The following is a 20,729-nucleotide window of genomic DNA, read 5'->3' as shown; positions in this document are numbered from 1 at the left end:
TTATATGTTATATAAATGTACACTTTAAGTTAGAAAAAACGGAAATGGAAATCTTTAAGTTATTTAGAAATATATCATATGATGCATTTGAAGCAATATTCATTAACAAAATTAGTCTAGTTTCCTTTCAGTTTAGTAATAAATAACTCAATTTTTATCCACTTCTTCTACAACTGTATGATTGTATCCGTTGAATCACAATATTGGGTGTACATAAAGTCCGGAACACTTTCAATTATTTATGGTACAAGAACTACATATTGTGCAGATGTCATACATATTGCATTTTGAAGAGAAACTCTGAAAGCTTTTTTTACAAACATTCGACATGCGAACCATGAGTGACTTGGCAGATGTCAATGTGGTAATTGAATTCGTGCCGTACCCATCCCACTATGGCATCATCGACTGTGGTAGTCGCTTCCCGCATTCTCTCCCGGAGCTCTGCTAAATCACATGGCAGAGGCAGTACATACACCAGATCTTTAATGTATCCCCACAGAAAAAAGTCACACTGAGTGAGATCTGGTGATCGGGGAGGCCATTTCATGAAACTGTTGGCCCCTTCTGTAGCACAGCCGATCCATCGATGCAGCAGCTCCATGTTCAGGTACCCATAAAGTTCACGATGAAAATGGGGTGGAGCCCCATCCTGCTGAAAGATGAACGGAGAGTCCGATTGCATTTGAGGCATCAGTCATTGCTGCATGATGCACCGATTTCTTTGGACTCCTTATGAATGTCTCTCATATGCGCTCCACATTCACTTCACTCACACTGGGATGTCTGCTTCTTTTTGCCGGGCACAAGCAACCCGTTATTATAATTCATTGCCATTTCCAGTAAAATTTTAGCTGGATCTTGGATCTTATTAGGAAAGATATTGAATTACTCGTGTATTTGTTTCTCCAGGGACAATCTCACAGTGATATGAGATTTGTCATTATCATAGTACATTGCAAATAGATAGCTCCAATATACACACACATAATACATATGTATGTTTTATGAGGAAAGGACAAGTGGTCAGCTGTGGCCATACTGAAGTCTGAAATTATTTAGGAAAACCAAGGAGAACCTGAAGAGGGCTGTCATGAATCTCAATACCTGACCTGTGTGCATATCAAAATGGGTGCAGGATATAGGGCTATGCTGAACTCATCCAAAAGCCAAATGGTACTGGTTAGTCATTCTATATAAATATAGGTAATCCCTGCCATCTTTAACCCTGAATGGGATAGAAATCAACTTCTCTCCCTCAGCAAAGAGTCTAGGAGTAATAATAACAATAGAAAACTTAAATTGGACTCAGCACAAAACAGCAATGTGCAAGAAGGCATCAATATCTCTCCACCCTGTACAAAAATATAAAAAGCTGTACCCTCTTGATCTGAAAAAGAAACTTGTACAAACACTCATACTTCTAATTCGGCACCTGGAAGTGGTCGCAAATGCCTTTGTTCATTATAGCTCTGATGTCCATATGTCACCATGATATGCACAGCTGCCCCAGCCATGTGCAGGCAAGGTGTGCAGAGATTTCCATACCCTCTGCCTTCTATACTATATAAGCAACATACACTTGTCTGTCATATGTCTCCTTGACCTTAAAGCTCTTGTCTGAACTACGTGGCAGAAACACCCCTTCCCAGCAGAGCAAAACCTTCTGTCCTCCTCCATCATTCAGTTACTTTCTCGAAATCCTTCTCAGTAACAGGTACTTTACTCTGGAATAACCTCCTGCATTATATTAGAGAACTGTATAATGTCTCTAGCTTCAGAAGACAGATATAACATATATTATCATCATCTTCATCATCATCAGCAGCAGTAGCAGCATCAGGAATAGTAGTAGTAGTAGTAGTATAGTAGTAGTAGTACTGTCCGCATCTCGTGGTCTTGCGGTAGCGTTCTTGCTTCCTGGGCACGGGGTCCCGGGTTCGATTCCCGGCGGGGTCAGGTATTTTCTCTGCCTCGTGATTACTGGGTGTTGTGTGTTCTTCATCATCATTTCATCACCATTGACTAGCAAGTCGCCGAAGTGCATCAACTAAAAAGGACTCGCAATACGGCGGCCGAACTTTCCCATATGGGGCCTCGCGGCCAACAATGCCATACGATCATTTCAGTAGTAGTACTGTCAATATTATATTTAGTAGTTCTTAGAATTATTTACTTGAATTGTCACTATAGACACGCAAATTAGTTTAATATTATTTGTCATATTATAATGGTACTGTATATGTGACACTCTGGTCCGATGCGAGAGAGGGCCTGATGGTCCTAATCAGATCAGGTTAAATAATATATAAATAAAAATTAACAATAATAACTACTAATAACAAAATAAACTAATAAATTAAAAAAATCAGGATACCAGACAGCTCAAACTCCATTCTCCATAATAACTGCATTGCCACATTTGGTTGGTCTCTATTATATAATGTTCTTTTGATCATACACAGTTTGTATCAAATATAATATAAAACATAATTCTGCACTGCGCCACTCTACCCACTGGACACACTCTGGTGACTGCAGGACCACGAACATATACATATCCATGTCCCCCTTCAATCCATCTGGAAAACCAAGTCAGTATCCCCCCCCCCACCCGGTGAGTGAGTTGTTGAGCTCAGGAGAATGAGACATTATTTTCAGGCACTATATTCCATAATTATTTGTAGAACTTTTAGTGAAATGCTTACTAATGTTTTCACTGATATGTGCAGCAGATTGGTAGATGTGTTCACTTTGTTCAGTAAGGATACCTGTTTATTTTAATTAGTTCTTAACACTGAGCCCAACCAATACTTTTAAGTATTATTCATATGGCTTGTTTCTGTGGTTTAAAAATGATGTGCAACATAACTCTCACTATTTAACTTTGTAGTGTCGGTTATTGTTTTTGTCATATCTCATCCTTTAGGCATTTATTAGAGCAATTTCATCTATGCTGCTGTCGCATTTTCACTTGTCTCAAAATAAATGAACAAGTTGAGTTAATTTGTCCTCTCCTGGAAGCTGTGCAAACAGAGGCACTTGTCAAGAGCTTTAAGTACCACTTTTGTGAATTTTGTTAAGGCCAATATTGCACTTCTCCCTCATCAGAAATCAAATTATTCCATTAAAAAGCCTGTACCTATTTATGCAACTCATTAGTCTACCTTTCAAGATTTGGTTCTGTTATTACAATACTGAAAATGACATGTCGTTTTCCATACTCTCTGCATTATCTTTGTTTAATAAGCATGTGCTTTAAGTGTTCTGGAAAAACACCTGGTTTAAAAGACTCGTTCACTATGTTTGTTAAGGGGGTTCATATGTTGTGTATGCACGCCTTCGGAACAGAGACTGGAACCTCATCTATTCCTGCTGATTTCTTATTTTTTAATTTCTTTATTTTCTTCCTGACTTCAAACTTTCCTATGGTGAACACTGTATTTGTTCTTGCAGTATAATTCATTGCATGTAATTGACATGTTTGGAGAGATTTTATTGCAACTTCTCCACAATACCGGGGAAATAATCATTCACAAAATTTGCCCATTCCTCAGGATTTTCTGTTGCTCCCCTCCTTCGATTTGCATGTTACTGTACTTTCCAGTTTTATGCTTTATGGCATCCCATAATAATTTGCTTTTATTTTCTGCATTCATAATATTATTTTGTCATTGAACAACTTTTTTTGAGCAACACGAATTCCCGTGTGTATCTTTTTGTATCTGTGATTGTAAGGTGCTGTAGAATAATGCAATGCTTATGTTAACGACTGCGAAATTAAAGTATCTTGGAGGAATTTCTAATACAAACTGTTGATAACCTTTTCCTGAAACATGAAGTAGAAGAGCAAAAGATCTACATGATATAGTACATTCCAATGTTTGTGGACTAATGGGCATAACTTCATAGGCAGGAGCACATTATATACTCACTTTTTATGGGTGATATGTCAAGGAAGCCATTTGGTTATACGCTAAAATCAACAAAAGCAGAATGCTGTACTTTCATTGAGTTCAAAGAAAAAGTAGAAAAGGAAAATAGTCAAAAAAATTCAAATACTTTGAACAGATAATGAAATTGAGTTTGTAAGTCAGCATATGAAGTCATTCTTAAAAGACAAATTGAATTCAGTGTGAGACAGCAATTATTTACACACAAGAATAACACAGAGATGCAGAATTCCTGAAATCGACAATCATTAAAAGGGCAAGATCGATGTTTACTGATGCAGGATGCACCAATTTTGAGCTTAAGCCATTCACACTGCAGTCTGTCTGAAGAATCAATCTCCAACAAAAGCTGTTCAGACTGTTACTCCTGAAGAATTATGGAGAAGTTCTGAAATAAAACTTGAGTCACTTATGAATCCTTGCACATTGAGCATTTGTGTATGTATCTAAAGAAAAATGAACGAAGTTAGAAGACAAATCCAAAGAACAAATCTTTTTTACAGTGTACTTATGTGCTCAATGAACAGTGCTATTATGAATTATTCAGTCATTTTCAAAGTTCTTTTTTTTTTCAAAACATTACATCTACAAATCTGATTAATGTGTAAATAAAACCGTAAACTCATGAAGTTTGCATTGTGCCCACCAGTTGGTGTTAAGAGTGCAGTGCCTTGACAGAATGGCTATAAAGCTAGAAAAGAGCTTTTGTCTGTTGGAAAATGCGAGATGTTTATCTGTTACAACAGTGCACCCTTGCATTCAAAAGGAATTATGAAAAAGAACCGCCACATGAACAGAGCATTATGTGTTAGTATCAGGAGTATAGGGACACTGATTTTCTCTGTAAACAGTAGAGTACTGGTTGATGAATGTTACAGAGGAAGCTGTATGGGCCGTTTTTTTTTCTTTGGAAAGACTATGATGAGTACATGTTATCTTGATATGTAGCAGTTGTGGTTATTTTCACGACTGACTATCGATTCTGAGAATTTCATCTCCAGACAGGATGGAGCACCCTGTCAGTGAACCATCAATGTACATCACTATCTAAATGACAAACTTCCACATCGCTGAACTGGGCATAGTGTTGTAGATGATGAGCTTTGTCCCCTTTGCCCCACAGGTTGACTGACCAAACACATTGTGACTTTATCCTTTGGTGGTACATTAAGGACCATGTTTATGTGCACTCAATGCCAAGAACACTGGAAAAACCAGAGAAAGCATCAGTGCTGTTGTGATGACTATTGACAGGTTGTTGCTACTTACGGTATGGAACAAACTTCACTACCACTTGGACATGTGTCATGTGGCCAGAGAGGCATTCATAGAACATTTGTAGCATGTGAAATACAAACTTGGTGAGTTTGTATTTGTACATCTAATACTTTGGAAAACATAGAGTTTTGAAAAGTAATGAATTGTTTATACACTCCTGGAAATGGAAAAAAGAACACCTTGAAACCGGTGTGTCAGACCCACCATACTTGCTCCGGACACTGCGAGAGGGCTGTACAAGCAATGATCACACGCACGGCACAGTGGACACACCAGGAACCGCGGTGTTGGCCGTCGAATGGCGCTAGCTGCGCAGCATTTGTGCACCGCCGCCATCAGTGTCAGCCAGTTTGCCGTGGCATACGGAGCTCCATCGCAGTCTTTAACACTGGTAGCATGCCGCGACAGCGTGGACGTGAACCGTATGTGCAGTTGACGGACTTTGAGCGAGGGCGTATAGTGGGCATGCGGGAGGCCGGGTGGACGTACCGCCGAATTGCTCAACACGTGGGGCGTGAGGTCTCCACAGTACATCGATGTTGTCGCCAGTGGTCGGCGGAAGGTGCACGTGCCCGTCGACCTGGGACCGGACCGCAGCGACGCACGGATGCACGCCAAGACCGTAGGATCCTACGCAGTGCCGTAGGGGACCGCACCGCCACTTCCCAGCAAATTAGGGACACTGTTGCTCCTGGGGCATCGGTGAGGACCATTCGCAACCGTCTCCATGAAGCTGGGCTACGGTCCCGCACACCGTTAGGCCGTCTTCCGCTCACACCCCAACATCGTGCAGCCCGCCTCCAGTGGTGTCGCGACAGGCGTGAATGGAGGGACGAATGGAGACGTGTCGTCTTCAGCGATGAGAGTCGCTTCTGCCTTGGTGCCAATGATGGTCGTATGCGTGTTTGGCGCCGTGCAGGTGAGCGCCACAATCAGGACTGCATACGACCGAGGCACACAGGGCCAACACCAGGCATCATGGTGTGGGGAGCGATCTCCTACACTGGCCGTACACCACTGGTGATCGTCGAGGCGACACTGAATAGTGCACGGTACATCCAAACCGTCATCGAACCCATCGTTCTACCATTCCTAGACCGGCAAGGGAACTTGCTGTTCCAACAGGACAATGCACGTCCACATGTATCCCGTGCCACCCAACGTGCTCTAGAAGGTGTAAGTCAGCTACCCTGGCCAGCAAGATCTCCGGATATGCCCCCCATTGAGCATGTTTGGGACTGGATGAAGCGTCGTCTCACGCGGTCTGCACGTCCAGCACGAACGCTGGTCCAACTGAGGCGCCAGGTGGAAATGGCATGGCAAGCCGTTCCACAGGACTACATCCAGCATCTCTACGATCGTCTCCATGGGAGAATAGCAGTCTGCATTGCTGCGAAAGGTGGATATACACTGTACTAGTGCTGACATTGTGCATGCTCTGTTGCCTGTGTCTATGTGCCTGTGGTTCTGTCAGTGTGATCATGTGACGTATCTGACCCGAGGAATGTGTTAATAAAGTTTCCCCTTCCTGGGACAATGAATTCACGGTGTTCTTATTTCAATTTCCAGGAGTGTAGTAGCCTGATACCTCAAGTGCACTGGTTGACACAATGGGAGTTAGTATTGAACACTTCAGAACTGATCACATGAATGATATCTAGGGACATCACCACTGCTATAAAAATGTTGTGCTGTGTGTTGACATCTTCATTATTACCATTTATAAAGAAATGTATCCTGTAGAGTGTATACTATATATTATTTACGTTTCTCTCGGACTTATGCATAAAAGTTAAGACACTTACTCTTGGCGTGCAGTGAGAGGCTTTGCAAGAGTACGAGTATATTCACTATTGTTGTAAAGATATGTATTTTGCTTTGTTCATTTCTTTTCCGTGAAATGGATAGGTTCCCATTTATTAATCAACATCTAGGCGCTCAGTCCGGAGCCGCGCGACTGCTACGGTCGCAGGTTCGAATCCTGCCTCGGGCATGGACGTGTGTGATGTCCTTAGGTTAGTTAGGTTTAAGTAGTTCTAAGTTTTAGGGGACTGATGACCATAGATGTGAAGTCCCATAGTGCTTAGAGCCATTTTTTATTAATCAACAGAGATTCAGAACTTGTAATCAAAGCCTACTACAATAAACTTGAGTTTGTAAAAAAAATGAATTTTTTGTTGAACAGGTTGGGGAATACAAGAGCAGAGATTATCTGTGTCTTTTATCCCAGCACCAGCACTTATACACTACAGATACTAACTGGTTCTTTAGGATGTAGACTTTTGCCACACTCTTGTTTTTAGTGTACACTACTATATTCACAACAGGTCTCTCCACAGTATCATTTCCACCCACTTTCTGTTACTTTGAGCATTACTTTTCTCTTCCTATCTTTGTAGTTCTATTTATCTTGTTATTTTATTTTGCTGTATTTTGTCTTTTCTGTCACTTTCTCCTTCCTTCAGTTTCTCCTCTGGTTTGTCCTTTTATTCTTATTCATGTGTACCATTGTCTTATCCCTTTTTGCCTTCATCAACCTTTCTTTTTTTATATTTCATTCTAGTTTATTCAAATTTCTAGTTATTAACTCTGTCCAATTTCTTGCCTATTTCTTACCTTCAAATGAAGCATTTACCTTTCACATATTAACCAGATTGATATCTTTCATGTTAATTTCTCTTGGTTTTAACTCTCATCATTTCCACGTCTAGAACCAATCATTTCTTGTATCCTCATCTCTCCTGATCCTTGGTTGGGTATGTGTGTGCGCGCGTGTGCAAGAGAGAGAGGAGAGAGAGAGAGAGAGAGAGAGAGAGAGAGAGAGAGAGAGAGGTGGGAGGGGGGGAGGAGGGTTGTTAGCTCTCTTATATCCTCGTATTTAATTGCCTATTGGACATATAGTCACACTGTGTTGTATGGAGCTGTGGTCCAGATCGATTCCACTTCACAGTGAAAGCAGTTTGTGAAGTGTGTATAATTTTATTCCAAGCAATGTCCTTCATTGCATGTGACGTATAAAAAATATTGTGTAAAATATCTGAACAGCATAAGCTTTTCTGTGACCAATGGAGTGATAACACTACATGTTGATGATAATATACAGGGTGAACATTAATAAAACCAACAAACTGCAGGGTTGAATTCCTGATTGGAAATGGAGGGAAAAGGGTCCTATGAACATGTATCTGGAAATAGATGATGTGCGTGCAACGACAATAAATCATCCCGGAACCCAGTACAGAGCTGTATCGCATCCACTTTACAATAGATGTTCAAAGTGTCCTCCATGTGACTGCAGGTGATAGTGATAGTAGTGATTGTCATGCAGGATACACCTAATCGTACTGTATCTTGCACATTGTTGGCGGGCCACTTGCCTGGACCTTGTACTACAGTTTGTCCCAATATCCTGTAGAACCTGGTCCCCCATATCTCATATATGCACAGTCCGCAGCCTCCATGCATGTTCATGTGTCTGAAGGGAACCATGATCATGTAAACACACAAAAAGGGCTTGAAGTGTTTTATTATGTGGTTGGTCTCTGTGAGCATACTTGTTTTGGTATAACCATGCTGTCCCTTGACATTTTCCATCTGCTTATCTGTACACAAACACCATCTCTGCTTGTTCTCGGCAGGAATATCGGATTGTTCTGCTGCTTTCAGTATGCTGCGTCAGTCTCACAGCCTGCAACATACAAGGAACACATGGAACTTGGTCAGGAACTGTCATTTGTCAGCGCCATCTATTGTGGCAATGATGCATTTGTGGACATTTATTCATAGGACCTTTTTCCCTCCATTTCGAGTCTGGAATCTGTCCCTGCGGTTTGTCAGTTTTATTAATGTTCATTTTGTCTATGAGGGTCCAATGGGAAATATTTGAGTGCTTCATTATCATAGAAGCAAGCACAATGGGATACTGATTTTTTGATTTTAGTTATTACTAATAGGAATTGTAGTTGTGTACAGTCTTTAAAGATAATTAAACTATACTTTCTTGAACCATAATCTCCATGTCATTTATTTTCACAAAGAGTATTCTACAGTCCTATGATGATTTAAATTAAGTGAATAAAGCCCCAATGTTTTTACTGGATGCACTGAAATTAGCTATCTTCCAAATATAGTCACTGAAAATAGATAATTTACTATAATTGCTCTAATTATTAAGGAAAGGCCTGTTTAATTTAGACTTAACATGTCATTTAAGCCTGTGATTTAATTAGATTGCCCTTATGCTAATGTTTTTCATATATTTATGTATTTAGGTTCCAGATGATCCAGAGGAATTCTCAAAAGTGTCAGATGCAGAAATAAAACATTTAAAATTAGAAGCAAAGAAACTACTAAATGATGAGACTTGTTCATTTACAAACAGTATGTATAGCATGGAATATATTTTTTATGAATATGAAATAGCCTACAGCAGTCAACCATTTAGCTTGAAATAGCTAATTTTTGTCTTTAAACATACATGTTTATGTTATTTATGATAAACTGAATTTCATATTTTGAATTTATTTCATTCAAATTGTTTTTCTTTTGTGATATTTTTCTCTCTTGAAATCATTTTGCTTTTCCGTCCAGAATTATCAAAAGGTGGCAGACAGTTCGACTACTCATGGATGCGAACTGTTGTCAGCAAGGGAACAGCCTCTGATAAAGTTGCTGCAAACACAATTCTTATTCAAGATTCACCTGTTCATAATGTGCCAACTCTAAAGAACTTGATCAGCCTTGTCAAAGTTGGAAAGAAGAATGAGTGTTTGATGGTTATAGGTAATGTCATTCCACCATATAGTGGATGTCAACCATGTATTGATGTAATATAGCTTGCTGTGTCTTATGAACATTGTAATATGTGTCCATATTTTTGTTTTTATTGTAGTAGTTGCCTAATTAAATGATGTTCACTGAATGCAAGATTTTTAAATGGTTGTAAACAAATTTATTGAGGACACAATGTTCTGCTGCTTCTTTACCGTAATACCAGGTGGCAGTGTACAGCCTAATTGGGAAGTACAACTACCTATTATCCGAGTGTCCGGCAGGAGGGTTTGTGTACTTTTTTGAAGTTGAGAGCTATGCTGGCGGTAGCATAGTTACTGGCAGGGTCACCTAAGCCGAATTGGTCTTGACTGAGGAACCAGACGACGTGTGTCCCACAATGTAGGGCAGGGAGGGCTCTAGAGGCACAGTGAAGCCAGATTCCTTAGAGCAGTAAACCTAATACAAATCTTGGTCCTCCAGATTGGGGGTTGGGCCAATAACCCCGTACTGAAAATAATAATAATAATAATAATAATAATAATAAAATGGAATATCAATAGAAACCTTGGAAACTGGATCGAAAACTCACAGTGCACTGAACACTGCTAACAGTGAACCTCTACAGCTGACGACCTATGCATGAGCCAATGTTATGAGTGTAATAGTAATAATGTAAGAGAAAGAGCCCACCCAATTCCACTGAAAGTTTTTGATGCTGAAAATGATAGCCAGTGCCTTCTTTCCCATTTGTGAATAGTTACTTTGTGTCATTGAGAGCATATTCAACATGTATAGCAATGGGCTTCCTGGTACCATCTGGGTTCCAATGAGACAGGACTGCACCAATGCTTTTGGGAGTGTCTGGATACTTTTGATCACCTAGTGTAATACTTGTTTTAGAGTTGTTGCAACACAGCAGGTTGCATTGGTGACCAGGATTAGTGATTTACCCAGCATAAAAGAAATCAAACAGAGTGGAGCACAAACACTACTTGAGGGACTGGAAAGCCCATTGACAGTCTGCAGACCACATGAATTTGATGCCCTTTTGGCAAACTCAGTTAAGAGGATGGCAGATGTATGCAGCCTAGAGAATGAACTGAGCATAATAAGAAATCTTGCCCAAAAAGGACTGGAGCTTCTTCAGGGTTGTGGTTGGCTACAGGTGATGGTGGCTTCGATGTTCTCATCCATAGTGGTAAGGCCATCTTGGCTAAGCATGTAACCCAAAGATGCATGTTTGGAGCAAAACTACTACATTTTTCCAATTTGCAAGAAAGGCCATTCTCCAGAAGGTGTTGGAAAATCACCTGCAGATTGCGTAAATACTTCTCTCTCAGGAGCCTGTGACACAGATATCATCGAGGTAGTTGACACAACAGGTAATGCTCCAAATATCTTTGATAAATTCTCAGGGCACATGAAATACCAAAGGGCAAGTGATTAAAGTGGTAAAGCACAAACAGGGTATGGAACAGTAAGGAATGCCGAGATGTGGCATCCAGTGGCAACTGTTGGTGAGTGTTGCATAAGTTGATGCGTAAAAATTACTAGGGACCTGATAACTTCACCAAAAACTCCTCCGGACATGAAATGGGATACAATCCATAACACATTGTGCTTTGACTGTTAGTTTAAAATTGCTGCAAAGGCATATGGTGCCATTTGGTTGCTTAATTATCACCAAAGGGATGGCCCACTGACTAGACAAAATGGGGAAAAATGACAGAGTCTCTGCTTATGCTGCAGCTTGAACTTGAACTTGAACTTGACCTTGACCTTGACCTTGACCTTGACCTTGACCTTGACCTTGCTGCACTTGGTCATGCAAATAGGGTGGAGGCAACAAAATTTGATATTGCTGACGGGTTAAAGGACACATGAGACTCAAAATTTTCTGTCCGAGCCAAGGTATTCTCAAACATTTGGACATACAATCTCAATAGAGACTCCAAATCTTGAAACTGGACCTATTGGGTCACTAAATGAGCTCCTGTCAATGATCTGTAATCCAAAAACAGACAAGGCTTCAGCCCAAAAGTATTTTGTGCTAATGGTGAATTTACCACTAACAATGTAAGCTAATGTTCTACTTTCTTATAGTGCACTGAGATGGCGAACTGCCCCACAGTGGAATGTACTGTTTACTGTAAGGTACACTTTGTGATCAAAAGTACCCGGACACCTGGCTGAAAAGGACTTACAAGTTTGTGGCGACCTCCATCGGTAATGCTGGAATTCAATATGGTGTTGGCTCACCCTTAGCCTTGATGACAGCTTCCACTCTCGCAGGCATACATTCAATCAGATGCTGAAAGGTTTCTTGGGGAATGGCAGCCCATTCTTCATGGGGTGCTGCACTGAGGAGAGGTATCGATGTTGGTCGGAGAGGCCTGGCATGAAGTAGGCGTTCCAAAACTTCCCAAAGGTGTTCTGTAGGACTGAGGTCAGGACTCTGTGCAGGCCAGTCCATTACAGGGATGTTATTGTCGTGTTACCACTCCGCCACAGGCTGCGTGTTGCGTGTTATGAATAGGTGCTTGATCATGTTGAAAGGTGTAATTGCCATACCCGAATTTCTCTTCAACAGTGGGAAGCAAGAAGGTGCTTAAAACATCAATTTAGGCCTGTGCTGTGATAGTGCCATGCAAAACAACAAGGCGTGCAAGGCCCCTTCATAAAAACATGACCACACCATAACACAACTACCCCCAAATTTTACTGTTGGCACTACACAAGCTGGCAGATGACGTTCACCAAGCATTCATCATATGCACACCCTGCCACCGGATCGCCACATGGTGTACTGTGATTCGTCACTCCACGCAAATGTTTTTCCACTGTTCAATTAACCAATGTTTATGCTCCTTACACCAAACGAAGTGTCATTTGATTTTTACTGGCATGATGTGTGGCTTATGAGCAGCTGCTCAACCATGAAATCCAAATTTTCTCACCTCCTGCCTAACTGTCATAGTACTTTTAGTGGCTCCTGATGCAGTTTGGAATTCCTGTGTTATGGTCTGGATAGTTGTCTGCCTATTACACATTACGACCTTCTTCAACTGTTGGCGGTCTCTGTCAGTCAACAGTTGAGGTCGGCCTGTTTGGTTTTGTGCTGTACATGTCCCTTCATGTTTCCACTTCACTATCACATTGGAAACAATGGACCTAGAGATGTTTAGGAGTGTGGAAATCTCCTTACAGACATATGACACATGTTACACCCAATCACCTGAGTACGTTCGAAGTCCATGAGTTCCGCAGAGCGCCCCATTCTGCACTCTCAAGATGTCTAAAGACTACTGAGGTCACTGATATGGAGTACCTGGCAATATTGTGGCAGTACAATGTGCCTAATATGAAAAAGTATGTTTTTGGGAGTGTCTGGATACTTTTGATCACCTAGTGTAATACTTGATTTAGAGTTGTTGCAACACAACAGCCCAAGAGCCTTGTACAGTCTTAAGTTAATTAGGCTGATGGTTGTCCCCATGTCTACCTGAAACTCTATTGGTCACCCACCACAACCATCATTAGCAAAATACATTGGGCTGATGTTTATGGGGTGGCGAATACAGCCTCTGAGTCCAGAGAAAACACTGGGCCTCTGATGATAGTCTTGCAGCTCACCACTTGTCATAAACTGTTGCCAAACGGCCTACATTTTGGCATACCCCACACATGGCTGCATATGGGCAGTCCTATCTAGTATGCACCAAATAACAACAGGACTGCTGACTTGACCCTTGAGTGGAAACAGATGCAGGAGGAGAATGGCACCGAGAGCCTGACAAATGTCACAGGCAGTGATTATGACTCTTCAGCATACTTGTACCTGCCAAGCTCACCGCGGGTGATGACAGGCAGCACTGTGACATTATCATATGCAAATCGTCAATGGCATCATCACACAATGGTCCAGTGAAGGCAAGGTCACCTTGCCAATCCTATGGATTGTAAACTTTGCAACCTGCCAGTGTCAGAAAGTACATCACTTGTTGCTACAGTAAGGTTATGTGATTCAACAGTCTGGGCAGCTTCAGCTAAACAGGGATCTGACAATGCTAATGCCGTAGTTTGGAGCTTGGGGTCAGGTACTAACCAGATCATCAGGTTCCCAATTAGTGAGTCTGCATAGAAGGTAGCACAGTGGGCTTACTCAAACTGATACTTGCCTGAGAGACCTTGCATATGATCCAGGAAACATGTGATGGCCTCTGGCACTTGCAGTGCTGGTTAAACTGCAATGGTACCACCACCACATGGGTTTGATGTCCCAAGTCTGTGTAATCAACTGACAGAGTTCCCCAAAGTTAAGTTTCTCAGGCTCAGTAAAGGACTTGAAATTTTGTATGATTTCATACAACTCCACATAGCTGGACAATAACAAGGTGGCCTTATCAGTTGGATTGACGAAACCCTTTACCTGGCAGTCCAGCATTCCCATTGACTTCACTTCTGTTTGAGCAACTTGTGCATGTGCTCCTGCTACAGTTGTTGTTGCATCTTGATGCACAACTGCTGATACCAGCATTGCACACTTCTGGGTCCATGGTGGTCAAAAATTAACAACATAGAAAAAAGAAAAGAAAGCGTCACATGTGTAAGAACATCCCATCACCATTCCTGCTTGTGTATCTGAACAGGTGTGACAGTACTGCAAAACCATCCTGTCAGCTCAAATGTCCCTACTCCAGCAAATGGTGGTTGCTCGACCCAAAAGCCAGGGAGTTGGATCCAGGAAGAGGGAAAATTTGACATGTGGATCAATCCGCAGGAGAGCAGAAAATCTGAACACCATGTAGAAATTGGAATGGAGAAAAGCATAAAATGTGACCAGCAAGTGTGACTAAAACAGCTAACGCATGAAACCAAGACTACAGCACAATGCAAAAGGCAGGTCCATGTTAGTTGATCTCAGCTTAAGGTCCTGCTTTATTGCCACCAGTAAGTAAACACCTGGGTCTGCAGTTCTGCCCATACAAAGGGGGTGACATCCATGGTAGCTTGCAGCTCTACTCTGCCATGAGACTCACACCAGCTCATCTGTGTAGGTGTGTGTGTCCACTGGCTGTGAAACTAAAGTAATTTTAACAGCTTTATCCATAATACCATACCTCTGTTCGTGAAAATACTGTCAAAACCTTTGAAAGATCATAGAACAAACAGTAAACTATTGTTTACTTATTTCACAGTTGCAAATACCACCATTGATTGTTGGCAGAGCTGCAAATGAGAACCTCAAGTTGTGCCTCATGCAAAATGTTGTTTCTCCCACATATGTTTCTGTCTTCTGTATCATGTTTTGCTATTTTACGTGAAACATCTTTAATGGGATTTGACTTGTAAACATAGGACTTCATGTCAAAAAGGTTACATGTTAGCACAGCCTCACTCATTTTTAGCAATTTGAGAAGTGTTCCTTCCTTCCTCTTGGTTTACTTTGCCATAACAACCAGTGGCACATTTCAAACAACTTTCAATTAGCTCAGCAGATATATACTCGTGGTGCAGAGTATTTTGTAGTATTGCTACTTCAGAATAATTTATTGGCTGCAGAAATGGGAGGTCTTGTATTTATACTGTGCTTTTGGATAGCTGTAGTTAATAATTTGTTTACGAAACAAAGATATTCACACCCAAAGTTTGATGTGAGTACCGCAGTACTTTACTAGGCATTATTGGAGAAATTATGCCCTTGTCATGCTCTGATAGCTGAACTGGCTTTTCCAGCCAGTTATAAAGGGAGTTACTGTTTAATGTGGACTCCAAATTGTTATGCAGCTTCAAATTTTGCACATGTGAAGATCATTACCAGAGGTGAGAGAAGTAGTAAATGACATGACAGATCATAGGAATGACTAGGGAGTGAGGTCACATACCTTTGACTTAGTAGTCTCTCAATATCCACTGAGCCACTGATCTCACTATCTCATCGTAATGCCAATGAAAGGTTTTATTAGTTTCAGCAAGCCTATCCATTCATTGCAGTACTTCTTTAGGATTTTATTACTGCTCTCTCTCCTGTTTGAAACTACAATTTTATTTCCATATAAGCTGGATTTTGTTTTTCTCATTAGCTTTCTGGCTCCCTTTTTGTCCTTGCAGCAGTTAGAATAAGAAATTTTCTAACTAGTGCACAATTACTGGAGAGAGAAAGATTCATTATGGAAACATCCCTTGACTGTGGCAAAATCATTTATCTACAGTATCGTTTCTTCCAGAAGTGCTAGCTCAGTGAGATACAGGAAACAGCTTTTGTGAAGTTTACAAAAATGGAGAGAGAGGTATTGTTAGAACTGAAACTATGAGGGCGGGTTGTGAGTCGTGCCTGGGTAGTTCAGTTGATAAGAACCTTCAAGTTTGAGTCCCTCTCAAGCACACAGTTTTAATCTACCAGGAAGTTTCAAAACAGTGCACACTGTTCTGTGGAGTAAAAGATTTATCCACTAAGTATGTGTTGCTTCCAATTGATACTCGGCTACAAGCTGTGTAAAGCAATAGGAAATCTACACTCTAAGTAAAGACCAACTACCTGAAGGTTGTGGCATGAAGGGCAAGTCTGTTGGAATGAGATAAATGTTGGGAATGAAAATATCCTTCAGTGTAGTGTTGCTACCACTACCACTTCCTTCAGAAAACTTTACCTGGAAGTCTGATCAACTCATTATTGCAGATGTTATCTATTCCAAAAAATACTTCCAAGCAATTTAACATTGGTAATGAAAGCCTACCCTTAATTTACTGCTTTCATGTCCTGTTAACTAGTGTGTTTTGTCTCTGCAAAAGTGTTTATTATTACTGATAGTTCTGAAAAAATTATCTACGTTTCTTTGATTGTGTGTTGATGTATTCTTGCTGCTGAAGTGTGGCTTGGTGGCTTAGCTGGTAAATACCAGGCCAAATCTAAATTCGGTCCAAGGATATTTTTCTGAAACTTATCACTCCTTTCACATCTTGCAATGGTTTGTTAATGTGGATAACACCAAGTTAAATCCTCATTTGCAATCAAAGTTAAGCTGTATACGAGGGTGGTTTGAAAAGTTCTCGGAATCACAATGAGAGATCAGCACTAGCGCAATGAATTGTTCAGATGATATTCATTGGACTGTTGCCTGTGAACAAAAGTGCACAAAATGGTCATGGAGGATTGCTGATTGAAAGAGCGTGAAATTGGTCACGCTTACCAGATGTCACCTGAAAAGATATATCAAATTTTAACTGAAGAGTTACAAATGAAAAAATTATCTGCACGATGGGTGCCGCAACTCTTGACGCTGGATCAAAAACGCATGAGAATGGGCATATTGCAACAACGTTTGATCCATTTTAGGAGAAACAAACAAGATTTTTCGTGCCACTTTGTGACCACATATGAAACTTCGGTGCACTACTATACCCCAGAGACAAAACAACAGTCAAAGCAGTGGAAACATGCTGATTCTCTGCCACCAAAGAAAGCAAAGACCATTTCTTCGGTGGGAAAGGTCATGGCACCAGTGTTCTGGGATGCGAAGGGGATTCTGTTTGTAGATTATCTCCCCACTGGGCAAACAATTACTGGAGAATACTATGCTAACATCCTGGACAAATTGCAACAAAAGATACACGAAAAAATGCCAGGTTTAGCATGGAAGAAAGGCATCTTCCATCATGACAATGCGCGCCCGCACACATGTGCCATCGCCACGGCACAATTACATGAACTAAGGTATGAATGTTGCCACAACTGCCTTGTTCACCTGATATGGCTCCGTCAGACTTCCATCTCTTCCCAGAACTGAAAATGTTTCTTGGTGGACGAAGATTCACTTCAAACGAAGAATTGATAGCTGGAGTTGACAACTATTTTGCAGGCCTGGAGGAAACGCATTTGCGAGGTGGGATCAAGGCACTGGAATATTGTTGGACCAAGTGCATTAATCTATAAGGAGACTACATTGAAAAATAAAAATAAAAGTTTCAGCGATGTAAATACTTTTTTTTCTGTTCCATTCCGAGAACTTTTCACACCGTACTTGTATCTCAGTATGTCCGTTCAAAACGGAGAAATGTAATGGCACATTGCACTGAATACTATAGGAACATGTCTAGTAAAACATTGTGGTGTTCAGACTACATTTAAGTTGAGGAAAACTTTGCTTCACTTACCTTCACCAAATGAGGTGGCGCATTAGTTGCACACTGGACACTGGACTCGCATTTTGGGGGGGGGGGGGGGGACGGTTCAAACCCACATTCAGCCATCCTGATTTAGGTTTGCATGATTTCCCTAAACCACTTTAGGTGAATTCCAAGATGGTTCCTGTGAAAGGGCATGGCTGAATTCCGTACCCATCGTTCCCTAATCCGATTTAACTAATGACCTCACTATTTGGTCTCATCCCCTAAATCAACCAACCAACCATCACTTACCTTTAGGTGTTACCTTTCCCTTGCATGTGCCAGTTAAAATCCTGGTCCTCCTTGTACATGGACCTACATCTTGCTGCAGTTGTATCACAGCATTCTCTTGTGTTATTTGGTTATTAAAAATCTTTCAGAAATGATGACTTACATATTCTTCTCTTTTTTCTGTTGATGCTGGGTGTGGTGATGCTAATGTTGTTTGTGTTGCTGCTGATGCCTTTATTCTTAAAGCTTAATTGTCATCTTCACCAACCTGAATCCATTCTCTATATTGTCACGTTTAGCTCAACTTATATTTTTCCTGGTCCTATTTAGGTATAGGTTGTGCTTAGTGAAACTCTGTCGACTGTAATGAACAGCTACCAACAAAATGACAAATAAGTCAGGTTTTGTCAGTTCTGTATCAACATGCTTCACAGTACAATTAAAATTTGGCTGGTAATAGTGCAGTAACAGTTCAGCAAAAACACATCTTTGCACCATAAGAGAATAAAGAGGTATGCATACATCATAGCAATCACGCAGCAGAAAATTTTCTATATGACAGTACACATTGTTAAACTTACAGCTAGCTGAAAAAAGACACACACACACGCACACACACACCTCTGTAGATTTGTATGGTGCAAGTTAATGATTTAAATGGTATTGCCCTATTACTTTATTATTTTGTGCAAAGTATAAATATTATTTTATCTGGTTTAGGCTCTTCTCTTTTTCAACGTATTAAGTAAATTTAATGTTTTAGAAGTCAGTGCAGTCAGTGAACAGAATTGCAAATGAATTTGTAGTAGCTTTGGTTGTTTTGCCTAGTTTAGTATGTAATATAACACTAACATAAAGTGTTTCTTTAACAGACACTCTGACAGAACTTTTTATGGCTGATCTACTTCCTCCACACCGAAAACTGAAAACTTTTGAATCCAGGCCTCATGTCATCTTGCAGGGGTTAAGTGAAGGAAATAAAGCCAAGAGACAAAAGTACCTCATGTACTGGTTTTTTGAAGATCAACTCAAGGAATTGTACATGACATTTGTACAGTCACTACAGTCTGTCTCCCATGATTCTGTGGACAAGAATAAAGAGAAAGCTATAACAGCTTTCTATAAACTGCTTGCAGGGAATCCTGAACTAGAAAGTGTAAGTTTCAAATGTGATCATTCGTGGCACTTAATATTTATTGATCTTTACCTTAGTATCATTAATATTCAAAGTGATGACAGTATTATGGACAAAAAAAATATTTACTCGCCTTCATAACATACACATATGCAGTATGTATGAAGGTTAATTGCTAAGTAGTGTCTCCACGGGAATAACACACCAATCACCAGAACCAGTTAAAATCAAACTATTAAACAGACTAAAACATTTTGTGTGAAGCCTCTTCGAAGAACTGCATTTATTGCAAGCTATCATAGTGAAAGGGTGTTCAGGAAGTTTTCTGTTTGATTCAAGCAGTATTCAATAGAAGCTGTTATAAGTGGAAGATGTTGATTTAGTGGATACTAACAGGTAAACAAAAGTTTCGTATGGTAATAAGAGTATTAATGTGAAAAATGCATGACAGCAGCTCAAGAGGTGAAGGTTGCTACACTCAGATTGTTCTGCTGTTACTGAGGACTTTTAAAACTGTTGAGGAGATTTGATCCTTCACACAACAAAAAGTTCTCTCCTCTATAGAAATTTAAGAACGTGTGGGTCAAACTGAATTTTGTTCTCACTGTTTAACTTGACTGTTTGTGCTTGCAGTGACTCCCAGGACTGAAAATTTGCTAATGGCTTCTGTTTTGTTACATGGCAGAAGATGAATTTTTTCTCTACAGCATTACCACTGCAAATTAAATTTGGGTCCACTTTATAAATCCTAAATAAAATGACAAATCATTGATATTGGCACAAAGTACCATAACAGAAAAAAGGTTCAAAACACTGATATCAGTTGGAAACCAAATTATGTTATCATTTAGAATGACTGAAACAAGTGACTGTTTAGCCACAGATCATTACATCGTTATTGTTGTTTTGGGGTGTTCAGTGTGAGGCCTCATTTGATGCAACTAGCCACACTAGTTTATCCCATGCAAGCCTTTTCATATTTACACAACTGCTGTAACCTGCATCTACTTGGAGCTTCTTTATATAGTCAAGCTTTGGTCTCACTCTACAATTTTTTATCCCACAAACTTCCATCCATTACCAAATTGAGGATACCTTAATGCTTCAGGATGTATCCTGCCAAGTTGTGCTATAAACTTCTTTTCTCCTTGCTTCAGTTAAGAACCTCTTCAATAAGTACCTGATTTATCCAT

The 20,729-nt window shown here is 40.4% G+C and overlaps 1 protein-coding gene across 1 annotated transcript in view; it reads left to right on the top strand.

The window, feature by feature from the left end:
- LOC126457522 (CCAAT/enhancer-binding protein zeta) overlaps positions 1-20,729 on the top strand; it is a 222,367-nt gene that overhangs the window by 29,487 nt on the left and 172,151 nt on the right. Inside the window, exons 3-5 of the mRNA XM_050093865.1 lie at positions 9,503-9,611; positions 9,822-10,013; positions 19,274-19,557. Of these exons, the coding sequence (XP_049949822.1) occupies positions 9,503-9,611; positions 9,822-10,013; positions 19,274-19,557 (585 nt within the window). The remainder of the gene's footprint in view (positions 1-9,502; positions 9,612-9,821; positions 10,014-19,273; positions 19,558-20,729) is intronic.

The sequence above is a fragment of the Schistocerca serialis genome, chromosome 2 (assembly GCF_023864345.2).
Source record: "Schistocerca serialis cubense isolate TAMUIC-IGC-003099 chromosome 2, iqSchSeri2.2, whole genome shotgun sequence".
In the NCBI taxonomy this organism is placed as follows: Eukaryota; Metazoa; Arthropoda; class Insecta; order Orthoptera; family Acrididae; genus Schistocerca; species Schistocerca serialis.
This window is presented reverse-complemented; position numbering and strand designations above follow the sequence as displayed.